The sequence below is a fragment of the Thunnus thynnus genome, chromosome 17, assembly GCF_963924715.1.
Source record: "Thunnus thynnus chromosome 17, fThuThy2.1, whole genome shotgun sequence".
NCBI lineage: Eukaryota > Metazoa > Chordata > Actinopteri > Scombriformes > Scombridae > Thunnus > Thunnus thynnus.
In genome coordinates this window covers 970,107-989,007 of record NC_089533.1, presented here as the reverse complement: position 1 = coordinate 989,007, position 18,901 = coordinate 970,107, and the positions used below count along the sequence as shown (strand labels likewise).

At 40.6% G+C, this 18,901-nt stretch overlaps 2 protein-coding genes across 3 annotated transcripts; both read right to left on the bottom strand.

Moving 5' to 3' along the window:
• Positions 1 to 13: 13 nt before the first annotated feature.
• On the bottom strand, positions 14 to 3,743 carry LOC137168093 (pulmonary surfactant-associated protein D-like). 2 transcript variants are annotated; one of them, XM_067570558.1, is made up of 5 exons: positions 3,517 to 3,743; positions 2,957 to 3,116; positions 2,266 to 2,460; positions 1,530 to 1,595; positions 14 to 839 (listed from the first exon to the last, which is right to left on the bottom strand). In XM_067570558.1, exons 2-5 carry the CDS (start codon positions 3,057 to 3,059, stop codon positions 457 to 459), a joined length of 747 nt encoding a protein of 248 aa, XP_067426659.1. In that variant the 5' UTR covers positions 3,060 to 3,116; positions 3,517 to 3,743; the 3' UTR covers positions 14 to 456. The 2 variants fall into 2 exon arrangements, with proteins under 2 accessions (XP_067426659.1, XP_067426658.1); XM_067570557.1 differs by having other exon boundaries at positions 16 to 839; positions 2,957 to 3,089; positions 3,517 to 3,742.
• Positions 3,744 to 13,099: 9,356 nt separating this feature from the next.
• On the bottom strand, positions 13,100 to 18,000 carry LOC137168257 (pulmonary surfactant-associated protein D-like). Its single transcript, XM_067570780.1, has 5 exons — positions 16,631 to 18,000; positions 15,976 to 16,203; positions 15,360 to 15,540; positions 14,624 to 14,689; positions 13,100 to 13,931 (listed from the first exon to the last, which is right to left on the bottom strand). Exons 2-5 carry the CDS (start codon positions 16,171 to 16,173, stop codon positions 13,549 to 13,551), a joined length of 828 nt encoding a protein of 275 aa, XP_067426881.1. The 5' UTR covers positions 16,174 to 16,203; positions 16,631 to 18,000; the 3' UTR covers positions 13,100 to 13,548.
• Positions 18,001 to 18,901: the final 901 nt, after the last annotated feature.

The window sequence follows — 18,901 nt, the reverse complement described above, 5'->3', positions numbered from 1 at the left end:
CAGCTGAGGTTGGTCTACCAGGTCTCTGCTGCAGGTTCATATACTGATCTTTGCAGCAAGTGTGAATTGATCCTGTCATAGTTCCCTTGGTTTGGCTGATCCAGTCGGATATTTTGCTCCTCACCATCCCAAACCACCCTGACCACCCAATTTTCCTCTAAAATTGTATCCCAACAACAAAACAAGAAAAGCAAAACAATGTGAATAACAAAAAGGCTTGTTTATTTTAAAAAGAAGCGTTTATACTGAACACAACACTGGTTACAGATGTGTCATATTCAAATTCTGCTGGACACTTTATCTGTGGTAAATATGCGAAGCGTGGACACTTTGCATCTGCATCTTCCCCTACACAGCGTCAACACAGTGAAGCAATACTTTATCATACGCCAGATAAGATCGAGCACATGAAAAACTTTCCATTAAAGCAAGAATTGCAAGGGATACGATATATGGTTATATCTGACAAATGATGTAAGCATTCAGAGAGCAATCTTGTGACACTCGCCAGACGCCATTTTCTGACAGCATGGTGCAGCCCGTATCCCCGACAGATCCGTTTGGCTGCCCTTCACCCCATTTGGTGAAGGTCAGACGACGGTTTTTCATATCTGTCTCAAAATGACCCTCTGCTTTTTTATTGTTGACATAGATCCAGACCATTTTGTCCACTTCACCAAACAGCTGAGTCAGTGCGCTGTTCTCCTCCTCGTTCCTGGGCAAAGCCAGCTCTAAGTCTTGTTGGGAGCAGAACTCGATGGCCTGGGAGAAAGAGCCTCTCTCCTTGTTTGACACAAAGTATTTCTGACCAACTCTCCGGACAAAGTCGTGCTTTACAGCTGAAAAAAAGAAAACAACATGCCTGATATCAGAAATATATGGAACCCCCCAAACATAATATTTTTTTATCTTGTGCACATAACATATGGATATTGCTGGCACAAGTGATCCATTTTGTTTGCTCCAGTAATTATCTTGTGGACACGACATGCAATCTTGTGAGCACAAGATAATAACTTAGAAACCAATACTCTGAAGTTGTGATGAACAAGATAAAACATATCATCTCTCAGGACTTTGGTGGCTCCATAGAAATAAATGAGAGAAGAAATATTGTGTTTTCAACAATCCTAAACTGAATTGTCAATTTGGCCCTCTGGCTCATCAACTCTATTCAGAAAGTCTTTGTTAAAACACACTTAGTTTGACATGTTTGTTCTTCCTCTGACTGAAGATCAATATCATTTCTTTAGCTTCTCAACCGGTTGAAAGAAGGTCATTTGTCCACTTAACCACAAGTTTTTGTTGCTCAAGATAAAAAATGTTTTTTAATATTTGCAATTATTTACATGTTTCTGAATTGCCCCACTGAAAAATAATGCAGTATATACAAACACAGATACATTAATATTAGTGAAGCCAACTATTGAAACATTTCACTTTCTCAGACAACAAGACGGGATAATCATACATCAGAAATACTTCACTTCCTGTAACACTCACTTGTAGTTCTTGAATATGATACTTACCCGGCTCCAACTTAGAAACGCTTTTCTTTAAGGCTTCAAGGTCCTGGTCAACAAAGTTAAGTAGATCTGGATCAAACAAATTAAATACAGTTACTGCCAATAAGTTGGACCTCACATCTGTCACCAGATTGTTACAGATGACAATGACAGACAGTCATTCATTTTTACTGACCATGACAGCAGACCAGAGCTAGTAAACCAATCACACATGGACACAATAGCAGGTACACCTTACAATATAATACAATCCAATACAAAGGCCGATATTCCCTGTTATTTTCTCAGACTTTTGAATGCCCCTTTTAAACACATGTAACTGTTTTCACAGACTGTGTAGTACTTATCGTGATGAGGACACTGATCTCCATGTGTAAAATTGGGGGTGTATCCCTATAAATGCATTGTATTTTAATATTTACATACTATGGCCTCAAAATATAACCAAGTTGAAGTAATATCACACAGAAACAACCTAAACAAAAATCAAACAGTCAAGCTTCAGGAAGGTATTGTTGCTGAACTGAATTCGTACATGTGTTTACCTTTCTGTGTGTGTTTGTGTGTTTACACATTATCTGACTAGACTCGTGTGTTCATGCGTTCTGAAATTTGCTTAAGATGTACTATTACTGCATCCTGCAGTTTAGGGAAAAGACAAACTGTAATTGTTCAGCTGATGAAAATAATTCAGTACAATTTATATATATATTGTTTAAAGTTTAAAAAGTTATATAACCTTGTCCACACATTACAGCAAATCCAGCAGGTCCATCACGTCCAGGGGCTCCACGGCCTCCAGGGGCTCCACGGGCTCCAGGGAATCCAGGGGCTCCAGGGAATCCAGTGGCTCCAGCAGGTCCAGCAGGTCCTTCAAGTCCAGGGAATCCACGGGCTCCAGGAGCTCCAAGAGGTCCAGCAGGTCCCGCCTGTCCTTGTTCCACAAAAGAGGAGGGAAAGAGACATAAAACAAGATTCATAATACATAGCAAAGATCATGCTTGTTGTTTATTTGAAAAAAAAATCTATGGATGAAAAATTGACATAATTGCAATGCTCAGATGATTAGGGGGGGGAAATGACAGTATTTAGCCTGAGCATGGTGCCAGAGGAAAAGCCATGCTGTAACCTGAAGTCATAAGGGTTTATCCTCTGATTAGCATGAATGTATTCAGAGATTTGAATATCAGTCTTCTGTGACAGCTGACACACACACAGAGTGAAGAATAAGGAAGGTGACATGAAAGGATCTGGGGAGGTTTGAGAGAGGTTTCAGGATTGTAGCTAAAAGCAAACTCATCTGTCTGTCCAACTGGTAGGGTTGCCAGATTGTAGAAAACAAATCATTGAAGTGTAGACCTAATGTTGTAAGGAGCATGATAGCAGTGAAGTTGCACCCACACCAGGTTTCCCAGGAGATTTTGTCTCACCTGGGGGACCAGAGGGACCAGGAGGACCAGGAGGACCTGGAAGCTGACTGTAGCCAACAGGAGCCATCAGGCAGAGGACGCAGAGCAGGAGACACAGCCTCATCTTGTGAATGCAGAACTTCCACGACTTATTCTGGTTGCAGAAAGCAAGCAAGATTTTCTGATTCAGTGATTAGAAAAACATTACTTAAACATTACTGGTAACCTGTTTGTCTTTGTAATCAGTAATACATCCCACTGGAATCAAAATGTTCTTAAACATATTCTCTGAATACATATTTGAAATATAGTTAAGGATTTTCCTATTTTCAGGCCCCACAAGGAATAGTATTTCATCATAATTTACATCCATTAATTTAAAGTCTATAAAATTAAATCAAAGGTGTTCTGCTCAGTCTGTAGCAAAGTAAGAATTACCACTTCATTACAAATGATATGACTCTAATAGTTCCAGCTGGTTGTGATACTTCAGGAAAAACTGATGAAATTTTCAGGGCAATTAAAGCATCTCAATAACACTAAATCTAGTACCAAAACGTAATAAACAGAAAGGAACTCACCGTATAAACCAGGAGTGATCTGCAGGATATTCCACTTTTTTACTGCCTCCAAAGAAAAATGACCAAGAATGTGTTTCGAGCTTATGTGTGAGAAACTTAGTCCAGAGTGAACAACGGATGTCGTGGTTTATGTTGATGATATCATGTGGTATATGATACAGAAGATAGAAGAAAAGCTGAGTCTTAGAGCCTCCTTCAAGTTTAACCAGCAGCAGTTCTGTGAGAATGCAGAGCTTATTGTGGAAGGATTTCCTTTCAAATGAACTCACAAACAATATTTCTCTATAATTAAATAAATAATAAATTACAAGTACGTTAACACACTGTACAGTACATCAGGGGCGCCGGATTCATTACAGAAGTGCGGGGGCCAAAAAGTTTCTGTGTGTGTGTGTTTCGCGGACACAGACGCACTCCACATGTGCGCACTGATAAACATGGTTGCAACTTGATAACTTTCCAGATGCGCTATTGATTTAATAATGAACATATTTGTGGAAACTTCACGTAAGATTGAAGGTGCTTCACATGACAGTAGCTGAAATACATGAATGTAAGACTTTTCTCTTGGGTTTTTATTTTCCATTTTTCAACAAGCACACTTATCGTTGTATGTAGCCTATCATTAGCAATTCAAACCACACTGTCGCCACATTTAACATGAGGGAGGACTGTACAATTGTTATGGAATTTTCCATCATTTGGGGTTACAAGTTGGGTTACATTGGGTCAAGCTTGGCCTTGAGGTCACAATGTAATTTTTAAGCAGTCTCCTTGAGACTCCAGTTGTCTGTGATGTTTTGGGGAGGGCAGAAACCTCTCTGATAGAGGGTATATCAGCATTGCCATGGTTGCCAAGGTCAGAGGAGGCTTTCCTTGACAACACAGATAAGTGGATGACACAGTCAGATATTCACACCAAAACTGCTGACATTCCATGCAACGTGACAAACCAATGAGACTAATTTTTCATATTGTAGGCTGATAAAGACTAGGACTCGGACCATCAGAGGACAGAACGGAAAGAGACAGCACCGGAGTAGAACACTCTGGTGTTTACTGTTTTCGGTTCTCCGCTTCGCCAAGTGCTTCGATAAACATTCTCAGCTTTAAGACATCAAGGGCTTGTGTGCACTTTTCTCCACTGAGGTGCTGACCATCACTCAGAAATATCCACAACAACAGTTAAAGATACCCTGTGTAGTTTTCTTGTAAAGATCTTTGTTGAGCCACTGCTGCACTACTTTGTGCATTACTGCTGCCACCAACTGTCACCAAGTCAGTAGAATAACGTGAAACCAGTGGAAGGACTGTGTTGTGTAAGTGGCAACTACCGCAGCTTGAGGCTGAAGTCAATGCGGAAGCACCTTACAGGTTTGGAGACTCATAGCAGATTTGATGTCTGCTGTGTGGGCATTGATTAACAGCTGTGATTGACAGTTGGCTCACCTGCTGCTCTCCCCAGCTCTGGGACTCACACTGAGTCGGACTATTGTGGCGATATTTCACTAAGTTTAATGTTACTTAATAATGATACCTGCCCTGTTAGCATAATTTAGCTAAAGAAGCTAACTTTAGCGTGTGCACCACACTGTATTTCTCAGGGGGTGGGGGGTAGGGCTGTAGTCTCCTGGTCGACTGGTTGATTAGTTGGTCGATATGCTCTCGTCACACTAAATATTTATTGGTCGAATAATCTCTGTGTTACTGTAATAAGGAGAGAAGTGCTACATTAGTAGCCTTCCAGGATTAATCCATTATTTCCTGCGGCGGGAGGGACAGACTAACAATTACCTGTGAAAACAACAGGGGTGTTTTGAATACACCCCTGTTGTTTTCACAACTTTTAACTCTTCCAACTTAACGGAGACTGCTGGGTCTAACTGGACTCAACGTTTACTGAACGTTTACTGAATCAGCGTTTCTCCTGTAATAATATCGATGAACCCCCGCCAGGCCAAAAGATATTTTCTAATGCCAAAAATAACGCTAAATATCGGTAGCATATCTCCGTTTAGGAATAGGGCAATGCTTAGAACGTTTGCGTAGCGAGCAGGAAAGAGCGGCAGGAAAGTGGCGGTGGATGCGAGCGGAGCAGAGGAAAAGGTTAGCAGTAAGTTGTCGGTCTGGTAGTAAATGCACAGAACAGACTACAGTCTAACAGTTAATACATGCTAAAAAGTCACGTCTGTTGTTTTCCAAGTGCTGGAAAAGTGAAGGGAGTTAGCTCCAAAGTTAGCAACAATAGGTTAGCCTAACCTGAAGAGGCAAAACGGAGAAATGTGAGTTCACTGTGCACTCTGCCCCATTACTTCACCCCCCAACCCATCCACAAATAATCGATTAGTTGAAGATAATAAACGATTTCAGTTGACCAAGATTTTATTTGGTTGACTACAGCCCTACTGGCGTGTGTTTCCAGGGCATGAAAGGCAACACCCCACACTCCTTACTTAGAAGGTCCTGGCTCCAAACAGAAAATATCACGCCGACCGTTAACTGCAATTCTTGGCTTGGCTTCAAAACGGCTCCAATGCAAATCAATGAGTGACATCACACCTTGCTGCATCCATCTTTATATACAGTCTATGGCAGTGGTAGGCAAATAATGGCCCATTGGCTAAATCTGGGCCCCCAGCAGAAATAATTGGCCTCGTAACGAAAGCTGAAGCTTTCCCTTTTTCTTTCACATAATTTTTCATAAATCTGCAGTAGATAATGATGTAAACAATAAATATGACCTGGTAACCTCTTATGAAGTTAAAGGATACGTAACACACGTACACAACTGTAGGATAAAGTCCCGGCATGTTTCGAATGAAGACAGTACAAGCCTCAAACAACAGATCAGATCAAATGTTCAAACAAACATTTTGACAGCTTATTCTGTGTTCTTCAGAGTTGATTCTGATTAAAACAGAATTATCTATCAAATCATTAGTCTGTTTGAACACTAAAAGCAGTGTGATTAAACTTATCTGATCCCCTTCCAGCAGTCAAATTGCTGCACATATAATAGCTGACATGTGTCAGACCAAAACCACACCAAAGGTATTCAATTTACTGCTCTGGATGAAGAGGCGCTCATGGCAGGAACAACACCCATGATTCACTGGCACTGCTGTTCCTCATCTGCTCCAGGAGCTGTGTGTAGAGCAGCAGCCGCAGGGAAAAATACTTCTGTGGAAGACATTACCATTACACATGAAGATAATTTACTATTTCATACATTTTATACAGCTTTACATGTGAAAATAGTGCTATTTAACCAAGAGTAGGACTTACAGGGTAAGTTAATACGCTACATAGGCAACCAAATGTGTATCACTTACCTAGACCTCTCCTGACTTGGTCTGCAATACTTCTGATATGGCGGGTGTGAATGTCACAGACATGGTGAATAATGCCAACCCATAGTGCCTGAGAAAAATAAAACAGCACAAATGAATGAACTTATTATAAATCATCTATCTATCTATCTATCTATCTATTTATCTAATGTGCTCACCAGAAACTGTTCAACCTTATTCCATGCAGATTTTCATCCCAACAACAGACTAGATCAGATTATTTAATTGATTAACACACTTTCAGTCAGAGACGAGTAGCTATTCAGTGAAATCAACTTTTGTTGTCTTTGGTTGTAATAAAAACCAACGTACTCCCAGCCATCAATGGCACATGGTGAAATACCCCTGACCTATTACACAGTCACTTTAGGATGAAGATAAAGGCAATACCATGCATCGATGCTACAGGACCTCTCTCATAGCTGGAGAAACAACAGCAACATCAAGAAAATAAGTTCTTTATGACAGAGTCACAAACCCTTGTAATACATTATGTTATGTCCTAAGATGCTGGGAGCCTTGGCTGGCCTGGATAAACACACCAAAATAAATAACAGAAAAATTCTACTTCTGACTGATGAGTGTAAAATTAAAACTCTGGTAGCAATTACATGTTTTTCAACATTGAAACGGGGAAAACGTTACTTGTGTTGGACTATAAGCTAACTTTGCCCCCCAATATGTACATATACTCCTAAATGACAAATTAGGAGCAAACAATGAAATCATGGAGCGATGTGAAAAAAAAAAAATAAATAAAAAAAAAAAATATATATATATATATATATATATATATATATATATATATATATATGTATATATATAAATTCACAGGATGTATTAACTCGGTGATGAGCAGACTTCTCCTCAGTTTATCTTTCACACTAATTCATTACTCTGACTTACCATCTTTACCACATTACCAGCGCTAAATATCTTAGTTATCAGTCAATGTGTTGTCTAACTGTCACAGAAAATGAATCAGTCGTTGGGTTATTAGCACAACGTTGCTTCCCTGTTGTCTCTTGTCAGACCACCAGCTCCATGAGAGGCACAAACCGAAGCTAAAGTGTGCTAATATTTAACGTTACGTGGCGGCGTTTCTTTTCAGGGAAACTAATGTACTGCTAATAAACATTGTACATCATCTAGGTTTTGAACCATAACCAGCGGGGCAAAATAAATATACATTACACTCTTACCTGTCCAGCAGTAAACAGGAAACTTTGGCGTCAGTCTGCAAACATTTCTCTCATCAGGGATTTCCATCTGGGTTTATTCTCATTTTATGCTGTTGCTTGTCCCGATTTCGTTTAGCTTCTTGGTGTTTTTTTTTCTTTGACGACGACAATTCACGCTCCTGTGATTTTCTAAATAAGTATAATCCTTCCTTTATCAGATTTTGGTTTCAAAAACGTCTCACAATACAAAATGTTTGGTCCTCTCTTCTTCTTTGTTTTAAAACCGGTACATTTCCGGTAGTCGCCCACTGAATCTAAAACGTGTAAGGCCCTCACTGGAGCCAGTGTTAGGTTTGTCCGTTCTGCGCTACTGTAGAAACACGGCGATGCAACATGGCGGCCACTGTGGAGGGGGATCCGCTCCCATGTAGATATAAAGGGCTTATTTCTAAGGTAATGAAAACACAACAATTATTATTTTCTGCTGACTAGACACTAATTAAGATACACTTATAAATAATCTATTCAATTTTTACCAAGTCTGTTCTTTTAGATGTTACTAAATACTACACACTAGACCTTTAAGGAATGGTAAAACAGATCACATCTTATAGCAAGGAAAGTACACTTTCCTGTCTAATTTTTTTTTTTTTTTTGCTCTGTTGCACAGCTCAGCAATAAAATCACGTATTGTTTATCTGACTCTAAGAGCAGAGTTGCTTTAAGCTAGATTGACAAAGGCCAAATAATTAGACAATGGAAAAATTGAGTCTTGTCCCTTGCCAAGCAAACAACCCTGATTGAAACAGCAGGGAAACCAACGGTGATCAACAGCTCAAAATTTTGACATTTGATTACAACTGTCTACATTTTAATGACACTTTGAATCATTGTATGATTGACACTCAATTAATGACTGCTGTTTCTTTTGCAGTCTCTCTCTCCTTCCCTATTTGTCTCTTGTCTCACTCCCTATCTCTCTTGGCTGACCCCAACCCCTCTTTGCTCAGAGGTGTTGAGGCCAGGGGCCCTCCTACTGCAACAGCCTGTGAAGGCAAGGCACAACCCTTAGCAATAAAACTAGAGTTAACAACTTTCCCCAACACATGGTAACAACCAGCCCAGTGCAGTTAATTGTTAACTAGACACAAACAACTTCAAATCTCTATATGTGCACTGAGTGTTGTCAGTCCTGGTAGAAGAGTTTAACCAGCCTTTTCAAAGAGTATAGCTCTTTTAACTGTGCAATTTGAACTATGCACCCCCCATTAGTCTGTGTGGTAATCTGTTACAGCCAACATGTCTCCCAATCCTAACATATCCACCCAGTGGGAGATCCTGACCAACAACCTAAAGATCTAGGGGCTGGACCAGCTGAACTACCACACAGCTGAACTGATGGCAAGCACCCACCCTGGCACACCACTTGATCACCCAGCTGAGGCAGAGTGAACGGGAGATAGCTCGGCTAGACCAGAGGACGGAACACTGACTGAACAGAAAGGCCACCTTCACCAGGAGCTATTCCAAGCCAGACAATGCATTGGACAACTGGAGGCTGAGGCCCAGAACCAACCGCCAGAACCTCAGAACCAGAGGAAAAGCAACAGACTCAATGCAAGAAGTGAAAACCTGCAAAAGCCCCTCAATGACCTGCAGACTGCCTCACAGCACGAAGGACAATGTGGGAGCCTGACCAGGGAGACTTTAAAAGAAAAGTTGCAGCAAGCCAAAAGGCTCAAATGTAAGGTTGACCAGGAATTCAAAGACAAGAATTCCATGATAACTACTTTGCAAAGCCAACTTGCAGATGCCAAAAAACAGGCAGCTGACCTTCAACAAGAACTGAAAGAGACTAAAATCCAAATTCAAGACTTTCAAGAGAGACACCAATCTGACCAAGATGAACTTGACTCCTTGAGAAGAGAGTTAAAACACTCATAAGAAGTGAGGCATGAATCCTGGTTAGGCACAACTAGGTCCTCACCAGACAGCAGAGACCAGTCGCCTGCCCGTGATCAGCTGCATCATAACTGGGTACACAACAGCCAGAGAGAGAAACAGCATCTTCCCCAGGAAGCTACCATCACCTCCACCCTGAAGAGGGACCCTCCAGAGGCAGATGACAGAGCTTCCACTACAGAACACACCTCCCTGAGAGATCGGCGCCACCATGGAGTACCCACAAGAGGCCTGGACAGAGTGGCCCGCAACAACAGTCCCTTTGTGCCCAGCCTCTCTGGTGACCATGACATCCATTCTGACCTGCGAGACCTGCGAGTCAACTTCTTCCTCCAGAGGTTAGACGATGCCACCACAGAAGACAAGTTCTACCTCATCAGGACGACCTCTAACTCTGAGGTACGCAGCTTCCTTGACCGTCAGCCAGGCCATGTCAAGGCTGACTACCAGCTGCTTTGCCAAGCATTAATAGGGGAATATGGACAATCAGAGACTTAACAAGGCCTCATAGCTGCTCTAGACATCAAGCAGAGGAGAAAAGAAACACCACAGGCTTATTATCATCGCATCCACCGTGCATACTTTAGCTCCAAAAATGAACAGAACATGGAAGAGGACCCAGACTTCAAAGCTCTGTTCCTCAGAAACCTGCACCCTACAATCAGTCACCATCTAGGTGTCATGGCCTGCCCCCGCACCATGACAACTCAGCAGCTGTGACCTAGTCTTCAAAGCCTACAGCCAGCAGAAGCTCAGAGCAAAGAAGACATCCAAACAAAGAACTGTCCTAAACTATGGTTCACACAACCAAGAGTCCAGGGGAGCCCATCCTCCATCAAAGTAAAAACATCACAACAACAGACGACACCCCCGTCAGCCATGACAACTCCTTCCAAACCAACTCCTGGCGACAACATTATTCAGACTGGAGACCAAGATGCCAACAGAGGGACAGGCACAACTGGACCTCCCTAAAGGAAAATAATCCCTCAAGATCACCACCTGCATCAACCCACAGGCAGAAGCAGTCATCTTACAGCTCCAAACAAAAACAAGACACCCAGACAAGTCCTAAGAGGCCCAGTCTTAGAGAAACAGAACTGGATGAACTAATCTATGTGAGTATGGAATTCCTCAGATGGACGGACCAGGAAATAAAAGCAGACATTCTGAACTCTTGTCTCATATTCATCTTTTGATCTTAAACCCAAATGTCTTCAATGAACAACAAAAACAAGGGAATTTGCCTTGCTGTTCCAATACTTTTGGAGGGGACTGTATGCTCTTTTCAATTTTCAGGTGACAACTACTGCAAAACCCTTGGGAGCAAATTATGTAACACTGACAATTGGAGAGTTAATTGGAGAGTTAAAAGAACATAAGAACCGTAGGGTTGTTAGACAGATGAATCACAGCCTAACCAAAAATGTTTTAGAGCATAGAAATGCCAAAAGACACCAAGCTGTACTACTGGTACCCTGTCATGTTGCACAGCGCATCAAAATGGCATGACCTGGTGAAAATAATTAGCTCCAATAGAAAAATATTAGGCCATGATATGTATGGTAGGCTAAAGCCTCAAGCCTGCGACCCATCGACATCACCAAACTGTTGCATTCTTCATTTGTGATGCTACTCCAGGCTTTTACCGCAGCTTCTTTCAGTTCTTGTTTGTTTCGGGGGGTTTCTCTCTTCAGTCTCCTCTTCAGGAGGTGAAATGCATGCTCTATTGGGTTACGGTCAGGTGATTGACTTGGCCAGTCTAAAACCTTCCACTTTCCACTTTCTTTCAGGACTGCAATACCATAATATGCTCTTTTCAATTTTCAGGTGACAACTACTGCAAAACCTTTGGGAGCAAATTATGTAACACTGACAATTGGAGAGTTAATTGGAGAGTTAAAAGAACATAAGAACCGTAGGGTTGTTAGACAGATGAATCACAGCCTAACCAAAAATGTTTTAGAGCATAGAAATGCCAAAAGACACCAAGCTGTACTACTGGTACCCTGTCATGTTGCACAGCGCATCAAAATGGCATGACCTGGTGAAAATAATTAGCTCCAATAGAAAAATATTAGGCCATGATATGTATGGTAGGCTAATAATGCATAATTTGGCCGATCTGACCAGAACAGATTTGTGTCAATAACAATAACTTTACTTCAACCACGAATGAAACAGGCCACTGTTTATTGTGTGAGAATAAGCTATCAATTAAATTTCTAGTCTCATATATATTCATGTTTAGAAGATATTGTCTTTCTGTTTGCCATCGCTCTGCCCTCAGATACAATCCTAAAACTATTTTACAGATCAATTTTATTATCAAATCAATTAAAAGAAAGAAAGAAACAAGACATATTAAAAACATATTGGGTCAATAAATATTGCTGAAAAAAACTGGCCCATTGTTCAACCTAATTACCACAATACCAGACCCCTGGTCTATGGTATTGTGGTGCTAGTGTGCTCTCACACATCTCACACATCTTTGTGCACATGGAAGATGCAACTAAAACAGGGACCCACTCATACAAACATTGCTTGATAGCCACTAATAGTGATCAAAAACTCCACAGGATACTTTTAAATTTTTATTTCATTCTGAAAGTTGGAGCTAGCGAAGATTTTTAAATTTCTTAGATGGTAATAAGGCATCAAAAAGATCTGCTGCTCCCTCATTTGTAAACCATTATTTATTTTGATCTGTACTGAATGTAAAACATATTTGAAAAGTCTTCCTGATATTGACTAAAGATATTGTACCCACATCTCTGTTATCTCAAAAATCTTTGACGTCTCTATTATTCTGTATTTCTACATCTAAATGCAAACTGTAGACAAACACTTCTTAAGGATCTTTTACTGCACTTTTTGAAAGTATTGTGTGGACATAGCACATTGTGCTGTAAGCTGTTATCACATATCACACATGTAACTGTAGAGAAATTATTTCTTATATTTTCTTCAGATCATAGACTCATTTTTTTTAAAAACTTTTTTAAAGAATTAGAAGCACACATACGATTATTAAAAATGTCTGTTACTAAGTTAAATTTGCCACATCTACAGCTGAGGTTTGTCTACCAGGTCTCTGCTGCAGGTTCATATACTGATCTTTGCAGCAAGTGTGAATTGATCCTGTCATAGTTCCCTTGGTTTGGCTGATCCAGTCGGATATTTTGCTCCCCACCATCCCAAACCACCCTGACCACCCAATTTTCCTCTAAAATTGTATCCCAACAACAAAACAAGAAAAGCAAAACAATGTGAATAACAAAAAGGCTTGTTTATTTTAAAAAGAAGCGTTTATACTGAACACAACTTTGCAGTAACACTGGTTACATATGTGTCATGTTCAAATTCTGCTGGACACTTTATCTGTGTTAAATATGCGAAGCGTGGACACTTTGCATCTGCATCTTCCCCTACACAGCGTCAACACAGTGAAGCAATACTTTATCATACGCCAGATAAGATCGAGCACATGAAAAACCTTCCATTAAAGCAAGAATTGCAAGGGATACGATATATGGTTATATCTGACAAATGATGTAAGCATTCAGAGAGCAATCTTGTGACACTCGCCAGACGCCGTTTTCTGACAGCATGGTGCAGCCCGTATCCCCGACAGATCCGTTTGGCTGCCCTTCACCCCATTTGGTGAAGGTCAGACGACGGTTTTTCATATCTGTCTCAAAATGACCCTCTGCTTTTTTATTGTTGACATAGATCCAGACCATTTTGTCCACTTCACCAAACAGCTGAGTCAGTGCCCTGTTCTCCTCCTCGTTCCTGGGCAAAGCCAGCTCTAAGTCTTGTTGGGAGCAGAACTCGATGGCCTGGGAGAAAGAGCCTCTCTCCTTGTTTGACACAAAGTATTTCTGACCAACTCTCCGGACAAAGTCATGGTTCACAGCTGAAAAAAAGAAAACAACATGCCTGATATCAGAAATATATGTAACCCCCCAAAACATAATATTTTTTTTATCTTGTGCACATAACATATGGATATTGCTGGCACAAGTGATCCATTTTGTTTGCTCCAGTAATTATCTTGTGGACACGACATGCAATCTTGTGAGCACAAGATAATAACTTAGAAACCAATACTCTGAAGTTGTGATGAACAAGATAAAACATATCATCTCTCAGGACTTTGGTGGCTCCATAGAAATAAATGAGAGAAGAAATATTGTGTTTTCAACAATCCTAAACTGAATTGTCAATTTGGCCCTCTGGCTCATCAACTCTATTCAGAAAGTCTTTGTTAAAACACACTTAGTTTGACATGTTTGTTCTTCCTCTGACTGAAGATCAATATCATTTCTTTAGCTTCTCAACCGGTTGAAAGAAGGTCATTTGTCCACTTAACCACAAGTTTTTGTTGCTCAAGATAAAAAATGTTTTGTAATATTTGCAATTATTTACATGTTTCTGAATTGCCCCATTGAAAAATAATGCAGTATATACAAACACAGATACATTAATATTAGTGAAGCCAACTATTGCAACATTTCACTTTCTCAGACAACAAGACGGGATAATCATACATCAGAAATACTTCACTTCCTGTAACACTCACTTGTAGTTCTTGAATATGATACTTACCCGGCTCCAACTTAGAAACGCTTTTCTTTAAGGCTTCAAGGTCCTGGTCAACAAAGTCAAGTAGATCTGGATCAAACAAATTAAATACAGTTACTGCCAATAAGTTGGACCTCACATCTGTCTCCAGATTGTTACAGATGACAATGACAGACAGTCATTCATTTTTACTGACCATGACAGCAGACCAGAGCTAGTAAACCAATCACACATGGACACAATAGCAGGTACACCTTACAATATAATACAATCCAATACAAAGGCCGACATTCGCTGTTATTTTCTCAGACTTTTCAATGCCCCTTTTAAACACATGTAACTGTTTTCACAGACTGTGTAGTACTTATCGTGATGAGGACACTGATCTTCATGTGTAAAATTGGGGGTGTATCCCTATAAATGCATTGTATTTTAATATTTACATACTATGGCCTCAAAATATAACCAAGTTGAAGTAATATCACACAGAAACAACCTAAACAAAAATCAAACAGTCAAGCTTCAGGAAGGTATTGTTGCTGAACTGAATTCGTACATGTGTTTACCTTTCTGTGTGTGTTTGTGTGTTTACACATTATCTGACTAGACTCGTGTGTTCATGCGTTCTGAAATTTGCTTAAGATGTACTATTACTGCATCCTGCAGTTTAGGGAAAAGACAAACTGTAATTGTTCAGCTGATGAAAATAATTCAGTACAATTTATATATATATTGTTTAAAGTTTAAAAAGTTATATAACCTCGTCCACACATTACAGCAAATCCAGCAGGTCCATCATCTCCAGGGAATCCACGGGCTCCAGGGGCTCCACGGGCTCCAGGGGCTCCACGGGCTCCAGGGGCTCCAGCAGGTCCAGGGAATCCAGGGGCTCCAGGGAATCCAGTGGCTCCACGGGCTCCAAGAGGTCCAGCAGGTCCCGCCTGTCCTTGTTCCACAAAAGAGCAGGGAAAGAGACATAAAACAAGACTCATAATACATAGCAAAGATTATGCTTGTTGTTTATTTGAAAAAACAAAAATCTATGGATGAAAAATTGACATAATTGCAATGCTCAGATGATTAGGGGGGGAAATGACAGTATTTAGCCTGAGCATGGTGCCAGAGGAAAAGCCAAGCTGTAACCTGAAGTCATAAGGGTTTATCCTCTGATTAGCATGAATGTATTCAGAGATTTGAATATCAGTCTTCTGTGACAGCTGACACACACACAGAGTGAAGAATAAGGAAGGTGACATGAAAGGATCTGGGGAGGTTTGAGAGAGGTTTCAGGATTGTAGCTAAAAGCAAACTCATCTGTCTGTCCAACTGGTAGGGTTGCCAGATTGTAGAAAACAAATCATTGAAGTGTAGACCTAATGTTGTAAGGAGCATGATAGCAGTGAAGTTGCACCCACACCAGGTTTCCCAGGAGATTTTGTCTCACCTGGGGGACCAGAAGGACCAGGAGGACCAGAGGGACCAGGAGGACCAGGAGGACCAGGAGGACCTGGAAGCTGACTGTAGCCAACAGGAGCCATCAGGCAGAGGACGCAGAGCAGGAGACACAGCCTCATCTTGTGAATGCAGAACTTCCACGACTTATTCTGGTTGCAGAAAGCAAGCAAGATTTTCTGATTCAGTGATTAGAAAAACATTACTTAAACATTACTGGTAACCTGTTTGTCTTTGTAATCAGTAATACATCCCACTGGAATCAAAATGTTCTTAAACATATTCTCTGAGTACATATTTGAAATATAGTTAAGGATTTTCCTATTTTCAGGCCCCACAAGAAATATTATTTCATCATAATTTACATCCATTAATTTAAAGTCTATAAAATTAAATCAAAGGTGTTCTGCTCAGTCTGTAGCAAAGTAAGAATTACCACTTCATTACAAATGATATGACTCTAATAGTTCCAGCTGGTTGTGATACTTCAGGAAAAACTGATGAAATTTTCAGGGCAATTAAAGCATCTCAATAACACTAAATCTAGTACCAAAACGTAATAAACAGAAAGGAACTCACCGTATAAACCAGGAGTGATCTGCAGGATATTCCACTTTTTTACTGCCTCCAAAGAAAAATGACCAAGAATGTGTTTCGAGCTTATGTGTGAGAAACTTAGTCCAGAGTGAACAACGGATGTTGTGGTTTATGTTGATGATATCATGTGGTATATGATACAGAAGATAGAAGAGAAGCTGAGTCTTAGAGCCCCCTTCAACTTTAACCAGCAGTTCTGTGAGAATGCAGAGCTTATTGTGGAAGGATTTCCTTTCAAATGAACTCACAAACAATATTTCTCTATAATTAAATAAATAATAAATTACAAGTACGTTAACACACTGTACAGTACATCAGGGGCGCCGGATTCATTACAGAAGTGCGGGGGCCAAAAAGTTTCTGTGTGTGTGTTTCGCGGACACAGACGCACTCCACATGTGCGCACTAATAAACATGGTTGCAACTTGATAACTTTCCAGAGTTGTGAATATTACTGCTGTGCAGTGTTTTTCTGATCAGTCTTTAAACCCAATAATCTGTTACTCCAACCTGCTGCTGGATCATATTTCATCGTCTCACCGACACTTTAAACATCACGCCTGCACCAACGCAGCCCCTTATTGTTTTACACAGGACTGCTTTTTCACCATAAGGGCTTCTTTATTACAAACAATTCCGCCAAACAAACCTGGAATCTGTGTAACAGCTGATCTCTTTATATAAAGTCAATGGTGTGGATTAGTAGCAGAACACTGAACATTAATTACCGTCAGATCCTGACTGATCCTTTTAATGAAGTTACCGTTGTTGTGCCACGTGCGTAAATGCGCACATCACTCTGTCAATTTAAAGATGCACTTATCGTTTCTGCTGCTGTGGGATGCTGCAGGTGTTTAATAAAGTCAAAGGAAAGAATCTGATGCACAGCAGCTGTGAGCAACAAACAGAACATCAGTACTGATGTTTCTGCGAAATCCCGGATACAATCAGTGACACCTGAACAACATTCATGTTAAATCCAGACATTAATCTGACACGTCACAGACCTGCCTGAGTCATATCAATAACTGTATTTTGACATTTAGCATTTCAGTAGATTATGTTATAGATGCGAAATAATAGAGAAGTAAAAGAAGCAAAAGGAAGTTGGTTTGTGATTGTGGAGAGCTCTGTGCGCGCGCATCTCTGCTAATTGAAGCCGCGCAATTTGAGGCTTTTGTGCTCTCTGCAGTTTTCATTATGGACCGATCTGTGTGCTGAAATGTGACTAAAGCCTGAAACACTAGAAACAGCAACTTCACTGCCTCTAATACATCAATGGCCTGTATGCATCTTCTTATGTGCACCGCCATATTTCTCCCTCTCCTCCTGTCGCTCCACATTAAGTTCCACTCTGTTACAGTAAAATACCGGTTTTGAGGAGCACAAATATACGGGGCTCACACCATCCGGGGCTGAAGCAGTGGCAGCCCCGGACCCAAAGCTTTGGCTCCGCGCTCACAGCTGTTGTGTTCACAAATGAAATGCGCACTTTCCACCGTAAGTGTTGCAATATAGGGGCATTTGAAGGGACACAGTGGGGAGCCAATGGCCCCCTACTTCCGGCGTCAGTGCAGTACATACATGCAGTCACTTTAACATCAAACTGAGATATGAATTCTCTCCTTATGTAAAGATATATAATCAATGAAGATACTGCAGCTATTTTGTATATTTTTCAAAACAGTCGATGTTACTGTAGGAGACATGCTGTCACATTCTGTGATGCGCGATGATTTAATAATGAACATATTTGTGGTGACTTCACGTAAGATTGAAGGTGCTTCACATGACAGTAGCTGAAATACATGAATGTAAGACTTTTCTCTTGGGTTTTTATTTTCCATTTTTCAACAAGCACACTTATCGTTGTATGTAGCCTATCATTAGCAATTCAAACCACACTGTCGCCACATTTAACATGAGGGAGGACTGTACAATGGTTATGGAATTCTCCATCATTAGGGGTTACAAGTTGGGTTACATTGGGTCAAGCTTGGCCTTGAGGTCACAATGTAATTCTTAAGCAGTCTCCTTGAGACTCCAGCTGTCTGTGATGTTTTGGGGAGGGCAGAAACCTCTCTGATAGAGGGTATATCAGTATTGCCATGGTTGCCAAGGTCAGAGGAGGCTTTCCTTGACAACACAGATAAGTGGATGACACAGTCAGATATTCACACCAAAACTGCTGACATTCCATGCAACGTGACAAACCAATGAGACTAATTTTTCATATTGTAGGCTGATAAAGAC